Source organism: Schistocerca piceifrons, chromosome 1 (assembly GCF_021461385.2).
Source record: "Schistocerca piceifrons isolate TAMUIC-IGC-003096 chromosome 1, iqSchPice1.1, whole genome shotgun sequence".
NCBI classification, from domain to species: domain Eukaryota; kingdom Metazoa; phylum Arthropoda; class Insecta; order Orthoptera; family Acrididae; genus Schistocerca; species Schistocerca piceifrons.
Genome location: NC_060138.1, coordinates 730,103,011 through 730,127,758, shown reverse-complemented (window position 1 = coordinate 730,127,758; position 24,748 = coordinate 730,103,011). Strand labels below are relative to the sequence as shown.

The window sequence follows — 24,748 nt, the reverse complement described above, 5'->3', positions numbered from 1 at the left end:
CGGATCGGGGATCCGTTGGTTCGCCGATTTTTTGCTCACCAGGAGAGACTTTTTGTACGACGTGGTGTTTTGCTGTTGTGTTCTGATAATGATCAGTCCAGGGTCGTGGTCCCACGTTCGTTACAGTCCTCTGTCTTACGGCTTCTCCACCAAGGACGTTGGGGTATAGTGAGAACGAAACAACTTGCTCATCAGCACTGTACTTGGTTCAGAATCGATGCCGCGATCATGAATATGTGCTCTTCTTGCATGGTGTGTGCCGAACAACAATCAGCACCACCGCGGAAATTTTTTGCATGGCCAAAAGCCACTTCCCCTTGGCAACGCTTACACATCGATTTTGCTGGTCCATTCTGGAATGCTCGATGGTTGGTTGTGGTAGATTCCTTCAGTAATTTTCCTTTTGTTGTCCGGATGTCTTCCACGACGTCATCTGCCACCATCCAAGCATTACCTGCTATCTCTTGTATTGAAGGTCTTCCACAGACTATTGTTTCTGACAATGGCCCACAATTCATGTCTGCAGAATTTCAGTCATTCTGCAAGGCCAATGGTATTCAACATCTGACGTATGTGCCATTTTCGCCACAGTCAAACGGTGCTGCTGAACGGTTGGTCAGGACTTTCAAGTCACAGATGTTGAAGTTGAAAGAGTCGCATTCTCGGGAGGATGCGTTATTGCTCTTTTTGTCCTTGTATCGCTCTCAGCCCCGAGATGGTCGCTTGCCGGCTGAGTTGCTCCACGGTCGCCCTCATCACACCTTGATGCCTTTGCTACATCCGCCGCATCAGGTTCCTGTGCAGCGGCAGACACCTGCTTTTACCCCAGGCGACGTTGTCTACTACCGCAACTACCGAGGTTCACGGTGTTGGCTCGAAGGGTGCATTCTTCGCTGCCTCGGCCGCACTATGTATATGGTTTTGGGGGCCTCTGGTGAGGTGCATCGGCATCTCAATCAGCTGCGCCTCTGTCGTCGCACGGGATCTGCCGCTCCCCGTCTGCTTTCAGCGACGGTGCCGTCCGGTCAGCGCCCTGGGGACCCATCTACTGGCTCGCCTCAGCCCCAGGTGTTACCGACGCTGCCTTCCATTTTGCCCCATGGTGACGCGCCGCTGCCGCCTCTTCTCCCGCCAGCGACGCCCGCAGTGGACGCGTCGCTGGAACTGCCGGGCGCCTCCCTGGGTCACGCGCCGCTGATCGCTTCCCGTGACCAGTTGTCCTCCGCCATGGAACTCTTGCCCACTCCGGGCCATGTCGTCTTCGCCCGTTGGGTGCCCCGGCCCGATGAAGGTCGACCCTTCGGCCCCTCCTGTCTCTCTACGGGCGCATACACCGCATGTTGGCGTGCACCTAGCTCCCCTCGGTCCAAATGGCAGGGTGGAGGGGAGGGGGGGGGGGGGGGGGGGGTGGCACAGCCTCGCCTGTTGTTAGGCTCCCCACCTCGTCGCATACGTCAACATGGGGTCCTCCCCACGGCGAGAGGAAGCCTTATGCCACAACCGGCCGCCGATTTACGGGGGAGGAATGTGGTGTCACCGCCAGACACCACACTTGGTAGGTGGTAGCCTTTAAATCGGCCGCGGTCCGTTAGTATACGTCGGACCCGCGTGACGTCACTATCAGTGATTGCAGACCGAGCGCCGCCACACGGCAGGTCTAGAGAGACTTCCTAGCACTCGCCCCAGTTGTACAACCGACTTTGCTAGCGATGGTTCACTGACAAAATACGCTCTCATTTGCCGAGACGATAGTTAGCATAGCCTTCAGCTACGTCATTTGCTACGACCTAGAAAGGCACCTTTACCAGTTACTATTGAGATTATGAATAATGTACCCTCAAGAGCGATGTTCACCATTTATGGATTAAAGTTAAGTATTCCAGCAGCTACGTACGTTTTTTGCTAAAGTCTAATTTCCTTGACCTGTTCCAGACCTCACGCCAGCCTGTGTGAGCTAAAACACGTGCCTTTTGGCTTCCTCTAGTAGTACCGGGTTGGCTCTCTTGCCACCCACAACACTATTCATACCTAAGTAATGTTTGTACAGGTGACACTTTGTAAAATATAGAGCTTTGAAGGCAAACGAATCATTTATAGTAGCTCTATGTATATGTAATTTATGGCACTTTAGAGAAAAGTTAAGAGAAATCTTAATATTTTGAACACACCATTAATTATATACTGCTGCATACTTCATTTTCCATGATATTAAAGTGTTAATTAGGTCTTTGATACTAATGGTTTTGAGTAATAAAGCACTATAGAAGGATGTACTGATCATCTGGTTACAATAAATGAAGACAATGAGTGGTGCTCTAACAAAAATAAACAAAAGTAGTCATGACCTCAGATAGATTGAACGAATTTTGAGAATTCCAGTAATTTTGATCTATATTTCAAAAGAATTATAGGTTTAAAAACAGCTTCCATCCCCTTTAAATGAATTTATGAAAGGTTTTGGGAAAAAAATGTTGTATGTGACTGGAAATTATACTTCATAAAAATAAGAAACTTTATTTAAGGTTTAGTATTAAGATGTACTGTTTTACAAAGACAGGATGCGTTATGTATTTTTCATATATCTGAGTGCTGAAATTTATTTATTTATTTATTTATTTACATGTCAAGTTCCATAGGACCAAATTGAGTAGCAAATCTTCAAGGTCATAGAATGTGTCAGTACACGAAATTACAACATATAAGTTATAACAGATAAAAATAAAATGTTTATGAACCCGAAAAATGTCAATCCATAAGTTTATGTAACAATACAACAAGAATCAGCTTAATTTTTCAAGGAACTCCTCGACAGAATAGAAGGAGTGACACATGAGGAAACTCTTCAGTTTAGATTTGAATGCACGCGGATTACTGCTAAGATTTTTGAATTCAAGTGGTAGCTTATTGAAAATGGATGCAGCAGTATACTGCACACCTTCCTGAACAAGAGCTAATATATATCGTTTCTGAGCCGAAAATAATCTTTCAGAACGGGTTGAGTTACCGAAAACTATAATACCACATGACATAAGCAAATGAAATGAGCAAAGTAGAGTAATTTTCGTGTCAAACACTAACTTGAGATGCCGTTCAAATAGTAAAAATGGCAGCATTAGGTCTTTGAACAAGATCCTAAACGTGGGATTTCCACAACAGTTTACTATCTATCTGAACACCTAGAGATTTGAACTATTCACTTTCACTAATCATATGCCCATTCTATGAAATTAAAATGTCTGGTTTTGTTGAATTGTGTGTTAGAAACAGTAAAAATTGAGTCATACTGTGATTTAGCTTTAGTTTATTTCCTACAAGCCACGAACTTGGGTCATGAACTGCACTATTTGAAACTGAGTCAATGTTGCACCCAAGTTCCTTTACTGCCAAGGTAGTGTCATCAGCAAACAGAAATATTTTAGTTACCTGTAGGACTAGAGGGCATGTCATTTGCATAAATATAGAATAGGAGTGGCCCCAACACTGATCCCTGGGGCATCCATCACTTGACCATACCCCACTAAGACCCCATATCACAGCCATTCTCAATATTGTGAATAATGACCTTTTGCAGTCCGTTGCTAAAGTAAGAGGTGAACCAATTGTGAGCTAATCCCTGTATTCCATAATGGTCCAACTACTGGAGCAATATTTTGTGATCAACACAATCAGAGGCCTTAGTTAAATCAAAAAATATGCCTAGCATTTGAAACCTTTTGTTTAACCCATCCAGTACCTCACAGAGAAAAGAGTATATAGCATGTTCAGTTGTTAAACAACTTCTAAAGCCGAACTGTACAATTGACAGAAAATTGTGTGTTATAAAATGATCAATTATCCTTACATACACAGCCTTTTCAGTAACTTTAGCAAAAACTGATGGCATAGAAATAGGTCTAAAATTGTCTACATTATCCCTTTCTCCCCTTTTATAAAGTGGCTTTACTACCGAGTAGTTTAATCGTTCAGGAAACTGGCCATTCCTAAAGGAAAAATTACAAATATGGCTGAATACAGGACTTACATGTGCAGTACAGTACTTTATTATTCTACTAGGCACTCCATCATATCCATGAGAGTCCTTAGTCTTGAGTGATTTAATTATTGACTCAATCTCCCCCTTGTCTGTATCACAGAGAAGTATTTCAGACATCAGTCTCGAAAAGGCATTTGCCAAGAGAGTTGTATGATTCCCTGTAGAAACTAAATTTTTACTCAATTCACCAGCAATGCTCAGAAAACGATTTTTAAATACTGTACATATATCTGATTTATCAGTAACAGAAATATTTTTACTAAAAACTGACTTTATAACATCGACCTTGTGCTGCTGACCAGACATTTCCTTCATAACTGTCCATATGGATTTAATTTTATTCTGTAAATTAGCTATTCTATTTGTATACCACATACTCTTTGCCTTCCTAATAACATTTTTAAGCACCTTACAGTGCTGTTTGTAATGGGCTACTGTGGCTTGATTGTGACTACTTCTAACATTTTTATATAATTTCCACTTCGTTCTACATGATATCCTTATCCCACTAGTCAGCCACCCAGGCTGCCTATTACTGTTAGTACCCCGTTTAGAATGTTCTAATGTAAAGCAACTCCCAAAAAGCATGAGAAATGTGTTAAGGAAAGCATTATATTTATCATCTATGTTATCGGCACTATAAACATGCTGCCACTCTTGTTCCTTGACAAGGTTAAAAAACTCTCTATTGTTGTTGAATTAACTTTTCCTATGTAGTTGTAATTATATATGGCATTTGTTTGAGTACAAAAGCCTTTTAATGTTAAAATTTGTGCATCGTGGTCTGAAAGGTCCATCTAGCAATGAAGAATGCTTAAAAATATTGTCTATTGCTGTACTACTGTTCCCCTGCACCCTAGTTGGAAAAAAACACAGTATGCATCAGATAATATGAATTTAGGAGATCTACCAACTTCCTTTTTCTTGCACCTTCATATACAAAATTAATACTGAAGTCACCACACATAACTAATTTTTAGTATTTCCTATAAAGTGAATCAAGAATCCTATCTAGCTTGTGCAAAATGCTCTGAAGTTGGAGTTAGGGGACCTATAAACAACAACAATTAGAAGTTTGGTTTCACTAAATACAACTGCCCCTGCACAACATTCAAATATCTGTTCAGTGCAGTGCCGTGATACATCTGTGGACTCAAATGGAATACTGTTTTTTACATACATGGCCACTACCCACCCTGCAACAAACTCCTTGAAAAACAGCTAGATAATCTGTATCCTGGTAAAGGAAGCCTCTGAATTGTCAAATTATTTAAGCGGTGCTCTGCCATACCACTAATTTCAGAGTCAACATCTATAAGCAATTCACTAACTTTATATCTAACACCTCTTATATTTTGATGAAATATGCTAATTCCTTCTCTACGTGGAAACATGATGTCCTCTAAAGGCGAGCCCTTAATTCCTTTAAGCAGGTATACCTATCAGCTGATTTCAACCTAAAAAAAGGTCCAGCTCTAACACCAGCTACTACAGGAATTTTTCCATGAGTGATCCCACCACCACCCAGTACACTGTCACCTATAGGCTTTGCCAGCCTCCCCTTCCCATACCATATTGAGGTGCAGGCCATGTCTAGTGAAACCCGATATACTGACAGACCCAACTGGCACCACTGAAATGTGACCCTCTCCAGACCCATGTTAATGTGCCTAACAGCCACATTAAGATGAGGATGTCCATCACGCTGAAACAGTTGTACGAAATGCACACTAGTGCCACCAGTTTGAGTAGCTACCTTTACCGGGTCACTACCTACACCATATTCCCCGTCCCTATCAAGACTGTCCTCTGCTCCACCCACTATCACTACCTGCTCCTCCTTTGTAAAATTCCTACGTAACTTCCCGAAGCTGTCAGTCACCTGAGCCAACACTGTACTAGGCTTCACAATGCTAGTGATCTGGTACTCACTCCCCAACAGTTCCAACAACTGCTGGCCCACACTTCTACAGTGTGAAATACCTAGCAGCAAAACTTTCTTCTTTCTGTTAGACTTTGCAACTGACCTAGGCCTCCTAACTGCTGAGGACTGCTGCATGTTCTCTACATCCACAGCTACAAGAGGCTCCTCTCCACTCGACTCTGACAGTTGGTCAAATCTATTGCATGTGAAAAACCACTGACCTTGAGAAAAGTGTCTGGAAAATGGATCCACAGCTTGGACCTTCTAAAGGAGTAGGCACAACTCGCAACAAAGTGTGAGGTGTTTTACGTAAAACATAAAGTACAAAATTTCCACAAACAATGTAAAGACACTGTTAAAAAAATGTATTTGCTGTAGAAATTTTTAGTATGTGCAAACATGTATTTGTCTAATAAGTCATACAACACGTGTTCATTTCTTATGTAATGAAGATGACTGGTGTTAAGTCCCGTTAGCACATGTATTTGTGAAATTCTAAATGTCAGATTACTTAAATTAGCACTGTAAATATGGCCCTCACGCTAGACATCAAATATCGTCATGGAATTTCTATAATATTACGTCAGCACAACTGACTTTTTCAGATGTGCAAACGCATTGCTGAAGCTGTGACTGAAGCCTCCTATGTATGCCAGCTGAGAAGGAAATATACAGGCATGAATGCACCAAATTCAGTGACCAATAGTGCAGGCATGCTTATAGGTAGTGGGAGGGACAGCTACATCACCTGTTGGATGATGAACCAACAGCTTCAACGCATGCACAGATGCTGTCAATCACACTGTGTAGAGCCCTCAGCCACCAGAGGACCCCCTTCGCGGGAGCCACCTGCCGATATGAACTCCGCAGACTGGAGTGCTTTCTCCTCAAAATCTTCCATAAAATGACTGGCCACAATGGCTGGAGAAAAACTACTCATTGTGACACCGTCAGTCTGCTCAAAGTATTGGTCATTGAATAAAAAGTAAACCAAAGTGAGCATACGCTTGAACAAATCGTCAAATTCCTCTTTCAGCTTCTCATCAATGAGCAACAGTAATTCCTGCTATGGCACTCGAGTTAAAAGTGATTTATCAATATCTGTCTGTATAACTCAATTGGAGGGGCAGGAGGAGGGGGTATAATGAAACAAGAGTAAGCTGGAACCACCCATTTGCTCTTATTACACCTTACTAAATTTAATTTTTTTCTCGATATTCATTATTCCATTTTTGATACTATCACCCATATAATACACTTTTAGCATATGCATGAATATTTTAAAACATTAACCTAAATGAGTTTCACTCGGATTTATTGTTCCAACTGTTATTTTTGCTGTAGTTACTGTTATAGTACAAGTAACTATAATGAAAACCTTATTAAGTTTTTAAAAATGTGGGTAATCAAACTTCTTAATGCAACACACAAGAGTAAATTTCTAGAGAGCTAATTAGCAGCTCTCATCACAATGACTCCACCCTCACTTCCCAATAAAGTATTTTGAATTACCTGGAACTATGTAACTTACAAAATGATTAACAGTAAAGTCTGTAACCAGTTACATCTTCCATTGCAGATTTTTGTCTGTGCTTATTAGTTTCGAATCTCTGACATTATACTCTTGTTGATCGTTCCAATCTTTGCCATTATACTCTTATTGGCCTAACTTAAGTGCCAGATGACATAGTTCGCTAACTGATTAAGCCGTTTATTAATACTTATGGTCCATTCTCAATAGTAAAATATGACTTAGCCATCTTTCAAATCATTATATACTTTCCAACTTCACAATATGTTCATACACCAGTTTTTATGTAAGGAACCTCACCACCAAAACAGTCAGTACCCAGTGTACGTGAGGTCTTACAGCTATTTTGGATTGTGTTAAAATCAATTCTTGAGTTCCGTACAGAAAAGTTGTGACTCACTGTTCCTGTGTGGACATCCCACAGCCGTACAATTACTCGGTGTTTGCTAAGTTCATATTTAACATTTCTATGAAAATTATCATAAAGATCCATACCCACCATAGTAGTGCAAGTTTACATGCCAACTAGCTCCACATATGAAGAAGAGTTTGAAATTTATGATGAAATAAAAGAAATTATTCTGATAGTTAAGAGAGATGGTAATTTAATTGTGATGGGGGACTGCAATGTGACAATAAGAAAAGGAAGAGAAGGAAAACAGCAAGTGATTATGGACCAGGGGAACGGAGTGAAATAGGGAGCCATCTGGTAGAATTTTGCACAGAGCATACTCTAATCATTGCTAAAACTTGGTTTAAGAATCGTGAAAGAAGGCTGCTTACTTGGAAGACATCTAGAGACACCGGAAGGTTTCAGATTGATTATATAATAGTAAGACAGATATCAGAAACAGATTTTTAATGTGGCAAATATGGACTCTGACCGCAATTTACTGGTTATGAACTGTAGGTTAATGCTGGAGGGACTGCAAAAGCTATGAAATAAAAACGATAGGACCTGCATAAGTTGAAAGAATGAGAGGTTACTGAGAGATTCAGTGGGAGCATTAAGCTACACGTGACTAGAGCAGGGGAAAGGCATACAGTACATGACAAATAGGTAGCTTTGAGAGATTAAGTAGTGAAGGCAGCAGACAATCAAGCAGATAAAAAGACAAGGCCTAGTAGACATCTTTGGGTAACACAGGCATTATTGAATTCAATTAATGAAAGGAGAAAATATGAAAGTACAGTAGATGAAGCAAGCCAATGGGAATACAAATGTCTGAAAAATTAGATTGACAGGAAGTGCGATTCAGAAGTATGTAAGTTCCGGTAGCTTTTCACAGATGAAGAGGACTGCGCAGGACTGAATAGCAGGGAGAGCTACGTTAAACCAATTTTTGGCCTGAAGACATCAACATCAAGCGTATCCTACCTGACAGTTCAGTACATTTACATAACTTTTCAATAAACAACCACAAAATAATATGGTACAACCATTATTTTTCCAAGTAAATCTGTGGCACACGACATATTATGTCACTAGGATGAAAAGAGAACAGTCACAGGTGTCAACATACTACCTTCTGAAGTCCTACATAGCAATCACCACCTTTTTGTAGTGACAGAAGGATTAAAGAGGAAAAGGAGGCAGAAAGACAGGGAAGAAGGATATGAACATGGAAGTTGAAAGAACAGAATGCAAAGTAGAATTTCAGAGAACAGTAAAGAGCAACATACCAAGTTATGAAATGCAGTCATCAGAGGAGGAATGGGAAAACAACAATGGTGGAAGCAGCAGAAAAAGTGGGCAGAAGAAAAGGTGATACAAAAATGTGGAAAGAAACACCGTGGTAGAAGAGTGGACAAAAATTATGCAAGTGGATAGTGAAGGTTGGTTGGTTGGGGTTTAAGGGACCAAACAGCAAGGTCATCAGTCCCTTGTTTCAAATGTAGTCCATTCCGATAGTGATATCTCAGAAAAGTCAGAACAATTAAAAGGAAAAGGCTAAAAAATGTAAAAGGGCAGTAATGTTGTCACTGGTAAAAACAAAATGAGGTAAGTCAGCAAGAGAGCAAACCCAACACTATGCTGAAGCAGCAGAGGCAAGACCACCTGCAGCTTACAAGCTGCAACCACTAGAATGTAGAAGTACGTATGGGAAAAGGAGACTAACCAATCCTTTAAAAAAAAAAAAAAAAAAACCAGAGTAAAAGGGGAAGAAAAGAGGATCTCGGTCAGAGAGGGGAGTCGGGAAACTCCAAACACGGCTTACAGTGGGAGATACCCCAACACACACCGCCCTGCCCCAACACCAGAGATTAAAAATCTTAAAACTGAGAATAAAAACCACTTTCCCGGAAGAAACCAAGAACCAGGGAGACCATCCGGGAATCGTCAGCCAACATCAAAAGTAAAGTGCGAGGGAGGCTGTACTTAGCACGCAGAGCCAAAAGAAGGGGGCATTCAACCAAAATGTGGGCTACTGACTGGAAGGCTCCACAACCACAAAGCGGGGTTGGCTCATCACGCAAAAGAAAACCACGGATCAGCCTGGTGTGGCCAATGCGGAGACGACACAGTGTGGTCGAGCCCTTTTTGGAGAAGCAAAAGGAAGAACACCACGGGCCTGGTGTCACCTTAATCGCACAAAGTTAATTAGACAGGGAAGTAGCCTCCCAAGAATTGGCCCATGATTGTGCGAAGTGGAATTTGATGTGAAGCCGTAAATCCGCTGCAGGAGAGGTTACAGAAAACAGGGGGAGGGGGGGGGGGGGGGTGAGTGACTGCTCCCCCAGCCAAACGATCAGCGAGCTCATTACCCAGGATACCCACGTGGCCAGGGACCCAAAGGCAGTCAACAGAACAAGCAGCACGGTGAATATCAGTGAGATGGTCATGGATGGCAGAGACCAAGGACCAAGGGATGGCGCGAAAAACAATTGAGTCCATACATAACAAAACGCGGTTGTGTTGGGACTGTTTAATAAAGGTAAGGGCCTGGGAAATTGCCATAAATTCCGCAGTAAACACCCCACATGTAGGAGGCAGCAGCTGATTTTCCGTTTCCACGGAGGACGTGAAGGCATACCCCACATGATCAGCAGATTTAGAGCCATCAGTGTAAAAAAGAACAGCATCCCGAAACTCCCATAAAATTCAGTGGAAAAAGGAACGGAACACCATCGGGGGGATGGAATCTTTCGGACCTCGGCGAAGATCCATCCGAATTCGAGGAACTAACCAATGGGGGGGTGGAGGGGAGGGAGCAAGGAAGACAGGGCAAAGAAGGAAGCTGAAAATCACGGCAAAGGGACGCAAGGCGGAGCCCAACCGGTAAACCCGCCCGAAGGCGGGAATCGGATGGGCGACATCCTAGGTCTTGGAACAGGATAGAATAGAAAGGATTAGTGGGAGAGGAACAGACAGCGAGTGCATAAGACACCAGAAGCTGGGACCGCCGAGCAGAAAAGGGGGGGATCTCAGCTTCAACCAGGAGACTATCAACAGGGCTAGTAGGAAAGGCACCAGTGGCCAAACGGATACCGCGATGGTGGACTGGATCCAGTACATGCAGTGTGGAAGGAGCAGCCGAACCATAAACTTGACAACCATAGTCCAAGCGAGACAGAACTTGAGCACGATAAAGACTGACAAGGAGGGAGCGGTCCGCACCCCAAGAGGAGTGGGCAAGGAAGCGAAGGACATTGAGTTTACGGAAACATCCTACCTCCAGAAGTCTGATATGGGGCAGCCAAGTGAGCTTGTCGAAAAGAAGACCCAGGAAACGAAACTGTGGGATCACAGGCAATCGTTGTGCATCAAGATAGGTCTCTGGATCAGGGTGGATCGTAGTACGGCGACAGAAGTGGACCACCCACGATATTAAAGGAGAGATTGAAACCCGTGTGAGAGGGTCCATGCAGAGGCACGCCGTATAGCTCCCTGGAGCTGCCGCTCTGCAGAGGCCATCGAAGAGGAACTAACCCAAATGCAGAAATCATCCACATACAGGGCAGGGGCGACCAAAGGACCAACAGAGGCCACAAGTCCATCGATAGCAATGAGGAAAAGAAGTACACTCAAGATAGAACCCTGTAGGATGCCCGTCTCCTGGGTCTGTAGAGAACTAAAAACAGTACCAACCCGAACCCTGAATGACTGACGGAACAGGAACTGGTGGATAAAAATCGAGAGTGGAGCCCAAAGAAAGGGTAAGTAAGATGTGATGGCGCCAGGCTGTGTCACAGGCCTTGCGTAGGTCAAAAAATACTGCAACCAAATGGCGGCACTGGGAAAAGCCTGCCAAACTGCGAATTCCAAGCGAAGTAAATGATCGATTGGAGACCGTCCCTCTCGGAAGCCACACTGGTAAGGGGACAATAGATCCTGAGATTCAAGGACCCAATTGAGCCGAAGGGCTACCATCCGTTCAAGTAACTTACAAACAACATAGGTCAGAGTAATTGGCCGATAGCTGTCAACAAATGGGGGTTCTTAGCAGGCTTAAGGACAGGAACCACGATGCTATCCTTCCACTGAGGAGGGAAGTTACCCTGGAGCCAGATACGGTTAAACACCCGAAGAAGATGTTGCCGTTGTGGAGCACTGAGATGTTGAAGCAGTTGGTTATGAATCGAGTCTGGGCCAGATGCCATATCATGAGAAAAAGAAAGAGCAGAAAGAAATTCCCATTCAGTAAAAGGTTCGTTGTAAGATTCTGACTGACAAGGGGTAAAACATAAGGTGGAAGCTTAGGCCCGCTGTTTCTGGTGAAGGAAAGAAGCTGGATAGGAGGCTGATGCTGATGCCATTGCAAAATGGGTCGCAAGATGTTCTGCGAGAATCAACGGGTCCGTACAAAGGCCACCTGGGTGGTGAAGGGCTGGGAGGGTGGATTGCTGATGGCAACCTTGGAGAGAGCAAAGTGTAGCCCATACCCATGACATAGGGACAGTAGAACCGAGGGAAGAAACAAATCGTTCCCAACACATCCACTTTCTCTGTTTGATCAAATAACAAGCTTTAGCGCGAAGGTGCTTAAAGGTAATAAGGCTGGCAACGGATGGGTGCCTCTTAAGGGGTTGCAAAGCTCGACGGCGATCACAGATGGCAATGGCAATGGCCGTACTCCACCACGGGACTTGCTGGCGACAAAATGGTCCAGATGAGCGCAGTACAACGAGGCTAGCAGTGCGAACTATCGCGTCAGACACGTCACGTAGGACGTCATCAATACAACCCGACAAAGAGGGAGAAAACACGATCTGTGCAGTGTATAGAGGCCAATCGGCATGTTGGAAAGACCAAAGGCGTAACCTGTCCCTTGGGGAGTGGGAAGGGAGAGAGAGAATCAACGGGAAATGGTTACTATCACAAAGGTCATTGTGTGGCGGCCAGTGTAATGACAGGAGGAGAGAGGGAGAAGAAAGAGAAAGATCAATGGCAGAAAAGGTACCATAACTGGCAGTGAAATGAGTAGGGGAGCCATCATTAAGAAGGCACAAGTCCTGGTCTGTAATAAACTGATCTAAGACAAGACTTCGTCTAGATGGAAATACACTGTCCCACAAAGGACGATGAGCATTAAAATCCCTGAGAAGGAGGAAGGGAGGAGGAAGTTGCCGAAGAAGGGCAGTTAAGACAGCAGGTGTAAGAGTCCTGTCAGGAGGGAGATAAAGATTGCAAACCATGACCTCAGAGTCCAGGTTGACCCTAACAGCAACCGTTTCCAATGTAGTTTGAAGAGGAATCCATGTGCTAGCCATGTCTGTACAGACCAACGTACAAACGCCACCAGAAGCCCACAGGAGTCCGAGCCAATTTCGACAGAAAACACGGAACCCGCAGAGGGTCGGTAAGTGATCATCAGTAAAATGAGATTCCTGTAGAATCACAAAAGCTACAGAGTAAGACGAAATAAGGGCTTTCAATTCCTGAAGGTGACAGTAGTATCCATTACAATTCCATTGGATAACCACAGTACGATGATTTAAATGGGGGGTGAACAGGCTAAAGCCAGTCATACCACCGGGTCACCACCCGTCACCGACAAGGACGGGGTGACCTCCATGAACGACAGGTTGGATCTGGTGGTGAAGCTGGGGATGGGACCTCTGGTGACACCAGAGGCTCTTTGTCCGGGACTTATGTTTCTTCTTCTTTTTTGGTTGAGATCAAGGAGGGCTGCGTGGCATAAAGGAGCCAGCTGCAGCAAGATCGGGAACAGAAAGAGATCGGGCAACGTGGGAGCTGACAGACCGCGGTTCTCACGGTCGTCACATGGCAGCAGACCTCTGGCCTGGAAGGTGCCGGGAAGGGGCATCCCGGGAGGAGCGCCCTTGACCGGCAGACACCGAAGGAGTGGGACACTTCTCCGGCTGGGGAGGGGGAGCAGTGCCCAGAGGAGAAGGTGCCGCAGGGGCGGCGGGGAGGAGAGGGGTATGGGATTGGGGTAAGGAAGGGGGAGGAAGGGGTGAAGATGTAACTAAAGCACAACTAGACAACATGGACACAGGGTGAAGACGTGTATACTTCTTATGAGCCTCTGTGTAGGTTAAACGATCAAGGGACTTGTACTCCTGTATCTTCTTTTCCTTCTTATATACTGGGCAATCTGGTGAACGTGGAGAATGATTGCCATGACAATTAACAACACAGGAGGGAGAACACAGGGACTCTCCTCATGGAGTGGACATCCACAGTCACCACAGAGAGGGGCCAGCGAACAGCGGGAAGACGTGTCCAAAACGCAAGCACTTAAAACACCTCATAGGAGGTGGGATGTACGGCTTCACATCACATCAATAAACCATAATCTTTACTTTCTCAGACAGGGTATCCCCTTCAAAGGCCAGGATAAAGGCACCAGTATCAATGTGATTGTCCTTAGCACCCTTCTGAACAGGCCAAACAAAGTGAACACCGCGCCGTCCAAGATTGTCCCTAACTTTCTCATCAGTTTGAAGGATGAGGTCCCTGTGAAAAATCACACCTTGAACCATATTTAGAGACTGGTGGGGGGTAATGGACACAGGAATTGTGCAAAGATGGGTACGGGCATGAAGGGCCCCAGACTGGGCAGCTGAAGCAGTTTTGATCAGCAACGAACCCAACCGCATCTTGCTCAGGGAGTCCACTTCGCCAATCTTGTCTTCAATGTATTCCACAAAGAATACAATCAGTCCTGGTGCAAACCAGATAGTGGGGGAAAGGTTTCGCCCCTAGCCGACGGGCCTGACCCTCTTCCCAGGGGGGTAGCCATGGAAGGGAAGGCCGAAGGAGCCGGAGAAGCAGCACTAGAAGAATCAGTTCCACGCAGAGAGACGGGCGCAGAAGAACGGCCAGAGTTCTGGACCCGTATGCATTTCATTTGCATAGCGTCCGCCCTGATACCACCCACTCCAATTGGGGCTCTCCTCACGGGCACCACCCAGTCACAGCAAGGGTCGTCTGGCACGGCGGCCATTGCCGGGAGTTCCGATGCTCCAGGATGATGAGCAACCACTGCAAGGCTTGCATGAGGTGGTCACAGCTCAGGTATCAGAAGTGTAATCCCTGTATGTTCAGGGGGGCTCAACCAAAAGGGTACATAGCGACCCCACCACATGGGCTGGCTACCGTGCTGGCTATGCACCCTAGCATCAGACAACGACGTGAAAGAAAAGGTGGAAAGTACTAGGAGGGCACACATCGGAGGCACTTGGTAAGATGCTCTTCCCCAAATGGTTCACACTATGGAAGAGAAATTTAGTAATGGAGGTCAAACCCCAGAGGGGGACCAGGGAGTGCCAAAAGGAGGAGGTGATTATGCAACAAAGCTAAATTGCAAAACCAACATAACCAGGAGGATAGCAGGGGCCAACATAAGATAGGACACCAAGAGAGAAAACCAACATAACCAGGAGGATAGCAGGGGCCAACATAAGATAGGACACCAAGAGAGGGAGAGGAGAGGGCAAGGGGGAAGGAGCAAGGAGAGGAAAAGAGGGGAAGGGGAAGGAAATCCAGCCCTGGAAAGAAGGAAGGCTGCAATAGGTCTGGGCCCCGTGCTCACCACGCATGTATACACAAAAGAGTTGTGGACCCCCTGAGGGGACAGTGAAGGGAGTAAGGAATTCCTCTATGGAAAGGTTAATGCTAGGCATGATGGAAAACGTCAGGATGATCAATTAAGTAGGAAAAGAAGCTGAGAATGTACAGAAAATCAAGGAGATGTGGCACGAGTATTTTGGAAAGTTACTAAATCCCAGTGGAAATATGGAAGAAGAAAATGAGGAGCAGGAGGACATAAGGTCTTTCAAGAAAGGAGGACACCTGAAAATTTGAAATAAGGAATTTATAGAGCCAATTTTTGAGACGGATTGCAGCAAACTAGTCAAAATTATAGAGGAGTTTAATATAATGGAAGGAAACATTCCACGTGGGAAAAATTATATATAAAAACAAAGATGAGGTGACTTACCGAACAAAAGCGCTGGCAGGTCGATAGATACACAAACAAACACAAACATACACACAAAATTCAAGCTTTCGCAACAAACTGTTTGTTGCCTCATCAGGAAAGAGGGAAGGAGAGGGGAAGACGAAAGGAAGTGGGTTTTAAGGGAGAGGGTAAGGAGTCATTCCAATCCCGGGAGCGGAAAGACTTACCTTAGGGGGAAAAAAGGACAGGTATACACTAGCACACACGCACATATCCATCCACACATACAGACACAAGCACGATGTCTGCTTGTGTCTGTATGTGTGGATGGATATGTGCGTGTGTGCTAGTGTATACCTGTCCTTTTTTCCCCCTAAGGTAAGTCTTTCCGCTCCCGGGATTGGAATGACTCCTTACCCTCTCCCTTAAAACCCACTTCCTTTCGTCTTCCCCTCTCCTTCCCTCTTTCCTGATGAGGCAACAGTTTGTTGCGGAAGCTTGAATTTTGTGTGTATGTTTGTGTTTGTTTGTGTATCTATCGACCTGCCAGCGCTTTTGTTCGGTAAGTCACCTCATCTTTGTTTTTATATATAATTATAGAGGAGTTTCTTTGATGTGTCATGCTGCCATTGTATTTCAGAATATTCTGAAAAAGAGAGTACAGAAGATAGCACGAGGAGGGCTGGAAGAGGAGTAATACGGGTTTGGACCTGTAAGTAAAACAGGGAGTCTAATTTTTACAGTAAAGCAAGTTCATGAGAGACACTAAGAATAGTGTGAAATGATGGTGACAATTAGGAATAAGAGGATGGTGGCAACAGGTGTACTAGAGGGCAGTACTACGAGAAGTGGAAAGTTACAAGTACATGGGGTACAAAACAGAAACAAGCAGGAGGAATGAGAAGGAGATTAATGAAAGGTGAAGGCAATCTAATGTTTTCCTTTAGAGCATAAGAACCACGGTCTGGAGCAAGGAAGTATCACCAAAAAGTAAGCAAACATTATGCAAAGTGTATTATGCCTCAGTACCCATACACATCAAAAAAGTCTGTAATGAAGAAAAGGCAGGTGAGCAGAATACAGGCATGCAAGACAAAATTTCAGAAAAGTAGAATAGGACTAAATAGAATGAGTTGAGTAAGGAATCAGACAGTGTGAGAAAGCATTAAAGACAAGCTCATGCAAGACATCATAGGAAAGACAAGATTAACATGGTATGGACATGTTAAAAGAATGGGAATTGGCAGAAAACCGAGATAGGCCCATGAAATGACAACAGAAGAAGAAGATGAAGAAGAAGGAGACCCAGAGGACGACTGAGAGAAAGATAGATCACTGGAGTGAAGGAATGTGTGATGAGGAGAGAAGACTGAGACAGAGTGGAGAACGAAACTTGGAGGGAGGACAGAAAAAGACTGATAGGTTTTATGATCTAACAGATTCAGCCAGGTGATAGAAAGTGTAAAAGATTATGACAATGGTGCTGGTGCTGCTGCTGCTGCTTATGATGATGATGACGATGATGATAACAGAAGTCAGTATTGCATTTAAGCTCCACTCACATCTTCAATGTAACATGTTTCAACCAGATTCTAATAACAGTATCTGGTAACAAAGGTTGTTCCCACACACAACAGCTGTAGCATCAAAGGCAGCATTCAAAATGCAGTTGATAAAAGAATAATAACTATGTTATTACAGTATGCCACATGGAGATGAGTAAAAGCTCAAAATACATAAATGTGAAAAAAAAGGCCACTGGACACAGTTTTTCTTTAATTATGTGAGTAACCAGCAGCTGTGCTCAGCTAATAGCACCATAAAATAATGTTAACTGAAAAACTGTGTTTCACTTATTCTGTACCAATCCGTAACATTTCAATACTTACAACACAGTCCACAATTCCCTTAGGACAAGCATGTGAAGACTGAAATTCAAATGTATATGTATTTCCCACTTCTGATCTGAATGTTGGTTCTCCAAATGGAACACTAACGTTGCAAACGAATTCCACTCGAGTTAGTATTCCACCTGTAACACAGCAAGCCACAGATATTAATTATAAAACTCTTTTTAATGTTCTTAGGAGCAGAATTTACCCTTTATTTACCTACATCATTTTGAATATGACAGTTCTCAAGCTGACAGTGTCATTCTGAATTTTAATATTTTCCCATTGAACTGAATGAACGAACTAATTTTGGATTTGCAGCCAGTCGTCGTTCCAAATGCCCCACCATAGCATTTTCCATTGAATGTCCAGTGGAAATACAATGTCTGCCACAGGCGGAGTTGCTTCCCTGAAAAAGGAGAGTACAGCACTCTTCCACGGTGCATGTGGTCTCACCTATGTAAGGTATACTATACTGACCAGGTATTTTGTAAATTCTATCCTTTCACAGTAGCAAATCATCCTTCACTGAAGCCAGATAATGGGCAATTTAAGATGAAGGGCGGAAAACAACTTTCACCTGATATTTATCGAGGATTCTTGCTATCTTAAATGAAATATCACCCACAAAAGGAAGAAAAGCTAAAGCTTTTGTGGCATATTCTCCTCTTTACCCATTCCCTGATTCTTGGTTTTAACTGACAGTGCCTTGTTAATCTGCCGGCTAGAATATCCATTATCCCTGAACATGTCTTCAGGTGGGGAAGCTCTGTAGGCAAGCTATCTGCATCTGAAACGTGTTTGAGCTTTGTGTGCAAGTGTTTTACATATGATCTTAGTTTGCAATTTGTGATGACAACTCGATGCTTATAAATACAAATGAGCATCCAAAGGGAGGTATTCTACGGTTATTCAAGGCAGTGCTCTAGGTGTAAGTGCAAAATCTTCAAGTCTCTTGTTTAATGCAGACAGCATCAAATCATCTAAATTTTCATCCATGAAATTGACAACGGAACATTGTGCAGTTACCTCATTGGCTTCGGAGAAGAAGTTATGACAGGACTCGAAGAAAGAGGAACTTTCAAATGAAATCAAGATAAAAAGATATTTTGAGTTAGATTCTGCATAAATGGTAAAAAGGGATGAAAATAAATACTATGTAAGAAAAGAAGCAAGGAAAATCTCAACAGTTTAGACTAAGACGACGAGATCTATTCAACAACTAAGATCCAGTGTGGAGAGTAAGCAGCCCTCACACACACCTGCCAACGATGCCAGCTGCTGCTCACCGGTGCTGACTACAAATCCGTTCACCGATATCGACACTGAAACCAACCTTTGATGCTGCCAGCGCCTGTGCTGTGCTGTGTCAGTGAGCAGGTGTGGAATCAGCGCCTGTGAACAGCACAGGCGCTGATTCCACACCTGCTCACTGACACAGCACTAAGTTTTAAATTAGACTCAGTGAATACTCAACTAAATGCTATATTAGATGATCAAAGTGCAGCTGCAAATGCTCAAATTGCAACTTTAAGTGAAAAATTAGATGCACAGAGTGTAAATTCAGCTACTTTAAGACAAGAGCTAAGTCTTAAGTTAGATTCAGTAAATGCCCAGTTAAATGATAAGATTAGATGAACAGGAGGCGGATTCAGCTGCTATAAGAAAGGAACTAAGTACTACTATAAGTGAAAAAATGATATAGTGGAGAGTTTGCAATTAGATTTAAAGGATGAATGAAGTAATGCCCTGACCATCCATGTAAACCAACTGTTCACTGACTTTAGTGAGATCCACAGTAACTAATTTCAGGACTTAGCTAAAACACTAGAATTTGATATTGAAGATAAATGTAATAATGTAGAATCTGAATTTAGTGAAAAATTAGGATCATTTCAAAGTATACGTAATGTTACATTTGATGCGGTAAAGCAGAAACTACACATTTTAAAGGAAAGTGTAGAGAAATAGGACAAGCTAATTCCTATAGCCCAATCACAAACTGCAGGCGTTAACACTCGTAAGTTGATAACGTGGAAAGGAAATTTAAAGAGAAACTAGCAACATCAGACACAATAAATATAAGCAGTCTGGAGGGACAAGTAGAAGAGATGATAGACAGAGAAGTTGCCGCAAGCATATCCTCCGACAACGTGTCTCCAATTTTATCTTCTGAACTTAGTAACACCAAGAGAAACATAAATGAACTGTGGAAAGAATTTAAACTTATGTAAGACAAAGTAGATAATAGAGTGACTTCTCCCAACGTAGTATTAACTACTGAAGTAATGACAGATTTACAATGGGGAGCAAATTCAGGGTTATCTAGAGATTTCCCTAAGTTCAAGCCAGATGGGGAAGTACATTCTACATTTTTTGAAAAGGTTCAATCAAGCCTTGCCCAAGACTTGGGAAGATTAAAAAAAAGATTGAAGTTGTGGTGGGGTACATTTTAGGAGAAGCTTGAGAGTGGGGCACAGTGAACATAGAGAATTTTTTGTCTTGGACAGACTTCCAGAAAAAGTTTAAGGAGAAGTATTGGTCAGCAAGCACCCAGGAAAAACTAATATCCGACTTATGGGACCCAAAGTATTACAACAGTTCGTGGGGTACGATGCGAAAGTATTTCGACTGCCATTAAAGAGAGCGAAGTACTTAGATAAGCCCATGGAGGAAGAAGGGTTGGTACAAATTTTAATAAGACGTTTACCCATTTACGCAAGGAAGGACATATTATGTAGTGGGTGGAAAAATGTGGAAAATTATTATTCTTCGTAGACGCACTTGATGCCTTAAACAAAGACTGCAATGAGAACGTACATCAAAATGAAAATCAGAATTTCAGAAGAGGTAGTAATAACAGTAATAGCAATTTTAAGAGACATGAGGCCAACTTAGCTAGAGTACACCAGGGTAATTGGAATGAGGGTAGCGAAGATTGTCAGGAAAAGCATCTGCCTTCGAATTTAGATCCAGTTACTTCATAAGAATTTGTACCAAGTAGTAATAGAGTACAAAATGATAATGTAATATCCCGATTTGGTAACCAACCAGTGATCACCAGTAATGAGGGAAACGTAGTGGGATCTGGATACAGGGCCGGGGCCCAGGTCAAAGAGTTATATTCGGAGGCCTGGCTTATAATAGGTATATTAACTTCATGCATAAAATACCAACCAAAGAATGGTTGTTACTGTAAGAACTGAGCTTAACTACCACTAATACACAACCAATAGTAATAGGAAAAAAGGAGGATTTTGAAGTTAACATATTTACAAATTCCGGGAGTGAACTGTCACTTATTTCTAGCGCTTTCTTTAACACATTACGAACGAAATATCACTTACGATATTACCAGTAACAGGAGTGTACATAATCGGTATTACTGGAACAAAGAGCAAAGTTGTAGAACACGAGACCCAGGTGAACTGCAACACTGGGAATATCCCCCACAGGCCAAGTAAGTCAACTGCAGTAGGAGAAGTGTGAAGTTCGCAATCCAGTTTTGCACCGCTTCTCTTGTCGCCAAAACCGTTAGAGGCTGACAATGGTAATGCCACTGTTTTGTTACTTCAGAGTGTGATGATGATAAAATGCATGCCTGCTCAGTAATACCTACAGGAGGAACAATTATGAGCCTACAGAATGTGTACAACAGAAAATTTCTGCACCTCTGAATTCCTCCTCATCTTTTAAGAGGTTAAGACCACATGGTCATGTGCCATCAAGACCATATGGCCTTCATAAAGAAAATCTTCCTTTACATCCAATAGTGAGCACCATTGGAGCTCCTACAAATGATTTAGCCAAACATCCTGCTTCTTTGCTGAGTCCACTGGTAGGCAAATATTCATATCACATCCGTAACTCAGCCGACTTTTTCAATAGAATGGAGGCTCTCCGTCTAGGCAGTTTGGACCTTTTAGTTAGTTTTGATGTGGATTCACTTTTTACAAAGAACCCTCTTGCAGACTGTTTGACACTAACTGGAAATAAGTTTACGTGGATAGCACTTCTTTGAGACTGAGAGTGTTGCCAGGGGCTGCCCTCTGTCTCCCTTGACGGCAGAGTTTTTGTGGAGGACTTCAAAGAATGAGCATTTCAATCAGCTGCCCTTAAACCTAATCTATTTTGGAGGCATGTGGATGATACTTTCATTGTGCAGCCTCATGGAGAAGATAAATTAAAGGAGTTTCTACAGCACCTCAATTCTACTGATTACAGCCAACATTTTGTTTAAGACAGCAAGAATCCTCTATAAATTTCAGATGAAAGTCGTTTTTCACCCACCTTCTAAATCGCAGACCTTCTGGCGTCAGTGAAGGACAATTTGCCACTGCAAAAGGCCGGAATTTACAAAATACCTTGCCAATGTGGTATTGCTTAAATAGGTCAGATGACACGTACTGTAAAAGAATGCTGCACTGAACACAAACACTGTACTCACCTTTTGCAACGAAGCAAGTCTGCTATTGCCGAACACTGTATTTCCACTGGACATTCAATGGTGTATAATAAAACAATGATTCTGACCACAGCAACATTGTTTTAGGACTCCGTTATGCCTGGCAGATAATCCAATGAACCACGATGGTGGCTATCAGTTGGACGGTGCGTGGAACCCAACCACCTCCACAATTTGTTCTGATCAAAGAAGACAGAATGCACAGATGGCTGTTGCGAGCGGTAATGCAGAAGACAGTCGAGTTCTGCAGTTCCACCAACAACGGTACTGCCGCTGAGTGGTGTGGTCCATCCGTCAGCTTGATTGTCACACATATGCAAAATACTCGCACCACACTTTATTTTGTAGAACAGAGGATAAATTCATCCGTTTTCAATGGCACACCCGTGTACGATTGGCAGCTGCCCAGCTGAAATATCATGGGATGTACTGAACGACAACTGGTTGCAAGTTCAAAAACTGTTTGAACAAGTTTCGTTCTTTCGCCAAAAAAATTCACCAATAATGTGCGTAAAAAATGTAGGACTGCTTACAATTGCTGTTATCAAAATGGATAAATAATTAATATTAATGACCACATGGAATGGTGTTAAGCCAGGGCTCAAGAAACACTACACATTAAAAACCCAAACTGAGCTGGATTCAACAAAAATGAAATGGCTATGTCAATATTTTCAAACATATTATTGTCCAGAGTTAATCTGAGTGCACGCAGCTTCTGAAATATGTCTGCCAACCACAACACTGTAAGCATGCATATCAATAAGCAAAACGGTATAATGGTACAACAGTGTAAGCTGCAGAGCAGTCTCCTGACTCAAATATAAGAAAAAACAATTACAAGGCTGAGCAAAATCATTAAGATCGGTGCAGTGGAAGAAAAGTGAAAATACTCAACTCAGTTACTACGGAACAGTGATACTTCAATATCCACCACTGCACTACACCAATGTATTGGCATAAACCTACTGGTAGGAACACTATTCCAGCATTACAGCTCATTTATTAGAGAAAACCAGTTGTGATTAGGCAGTGGGCTGTGACACCAAAACAATGGTGAAGGTGAGAACAATCAGATATAGTGAAATATTGGCATGAGCAATGAAGAATGGCAACAAAGAATCACTTGAATGCTCATGGTAGTAGAGGAGCCGTTGGTCAACTTAAGCTTGATCAGAATGTCACAACAGTTTCATGTAAGGTGAGAGTGAAACCCCTGATCTCACAACTGAAGAAATTTCCATCACTCTGGTAACACAAGCTATACGTAATTCTCAAAATGCGAAGAGCATTGTGAACATTACAATATGCTGTCTGTAGAATCATGGTCTGCATGGATGTCACAATCAATGCTAAAATGTAGAGCTTCTGAACACATTTGGGGAAAATGGACTGAACAAATGCTGACGCTGCTGTTTCCAATGAGCACATTCACCACTGGTTTAATCGAAGTTCTGTGGTCACAATAAACTGTTCTGCTTTTATTGGACTGTCTATGGAGAGAAATTCCTACCAAATTATGTAAACAGGATCAGCATCATCTCCAGTTGTTCGTTTGGTTCATTAGAAGCTTTAATATTTGCACAGACAAAAATAGCTGCTACACTGTATATATAATTACAAATCACTGCTGTAACAGTAACACATAATGTAGAGTTTCGCTTGTGGATGAAAGAAGGAAATACAAGAGTATCCGAGATACAAAAGGCATATGCGTAACGTTGGACAGGAAGACTATAAAAGAATTGGAGAGGAAGAAAAATTAAGGGTCAGGAGCAACAAAACGAATGTAAGGTTGCAAGATGATCTTCTGCAGAAGTGACTGCAAACGGATTTCACAATGGATATTCACAATGGAAATGAGAGATCACTGGTAAGTAGGTGGAAAGAGCAGATTAGTAAAAACAACCCATCAAATTCCTGGACTTGGAAGAGAAATGCCCAGCAGAAAGACACATGAAAAGGAAGAGGCATCACTATATACATTTTCATTTATTTGAGGAAACATCTCAAAAGATCTAAAGGCAGTAATAATGATTGCATTCTTACAGGAGTAGCTTTTTTATCCATCCATATTATAAAATCAACCTAGAGGAATAGGTGGAAGCAGTAGAATACACAAGTGATAGAGTGATGAGGATTCGGCCGAGGACAAGGAATATACACTCCTGGAAATTGAAATAAGAACACCGTGAATTCATTGTCCCAGGAAGGGGAAACTTTATTGACACATTCCTGGGGTCAGATACATCACATGATCACACTGACAGAACCACAGGCACATAGACACAGGCAACAGAGCATGCACAATGTCGGCACTAGTACAGTGTATATCCACCTTTCGCAGCAATGCAGGCTGCTATTCTCCCATGGAGACGATCGTAGAGATGCTGGATGTAGTCCTGTGGAACGGCTTGCCATGCCATTTCCACCTGGCGCCTCAGTTGGACCAGCGTTCGTGCTGGACGTGCAGACCGCGTGAGACGACGCTTCATCCAGTCCCAAACATGCTCAATGGGGGACAGATCCGGAGA

General features: G+C 43.0%; 1 protein-coding gene across 2 annotated transcripts in view; it reads right to left on the bottom strand.

The window, feature by feature from the left end:
* LOC124711315 (cation-independent mannose-6-phosphate receptor) overlaps nt 1-24,748 on the bottom strand; it is a 640,574-nt gene that overhangs the window by 564,921 nt on the left and 50,905 nt on the right. For both annotated transcript variants that reach the window (XM_047241343.1, XM_047241335.1), the window contains exon 5: nt 17,747-17,889. In XM_047241343.1, coding sequence (XP_047097299.1) covers nt 17,747-17,889 — 143 coding nt within the window. The remainder of the gene's footprint in view (nt 1-17,746; nt 17,890-24,748) is intronic.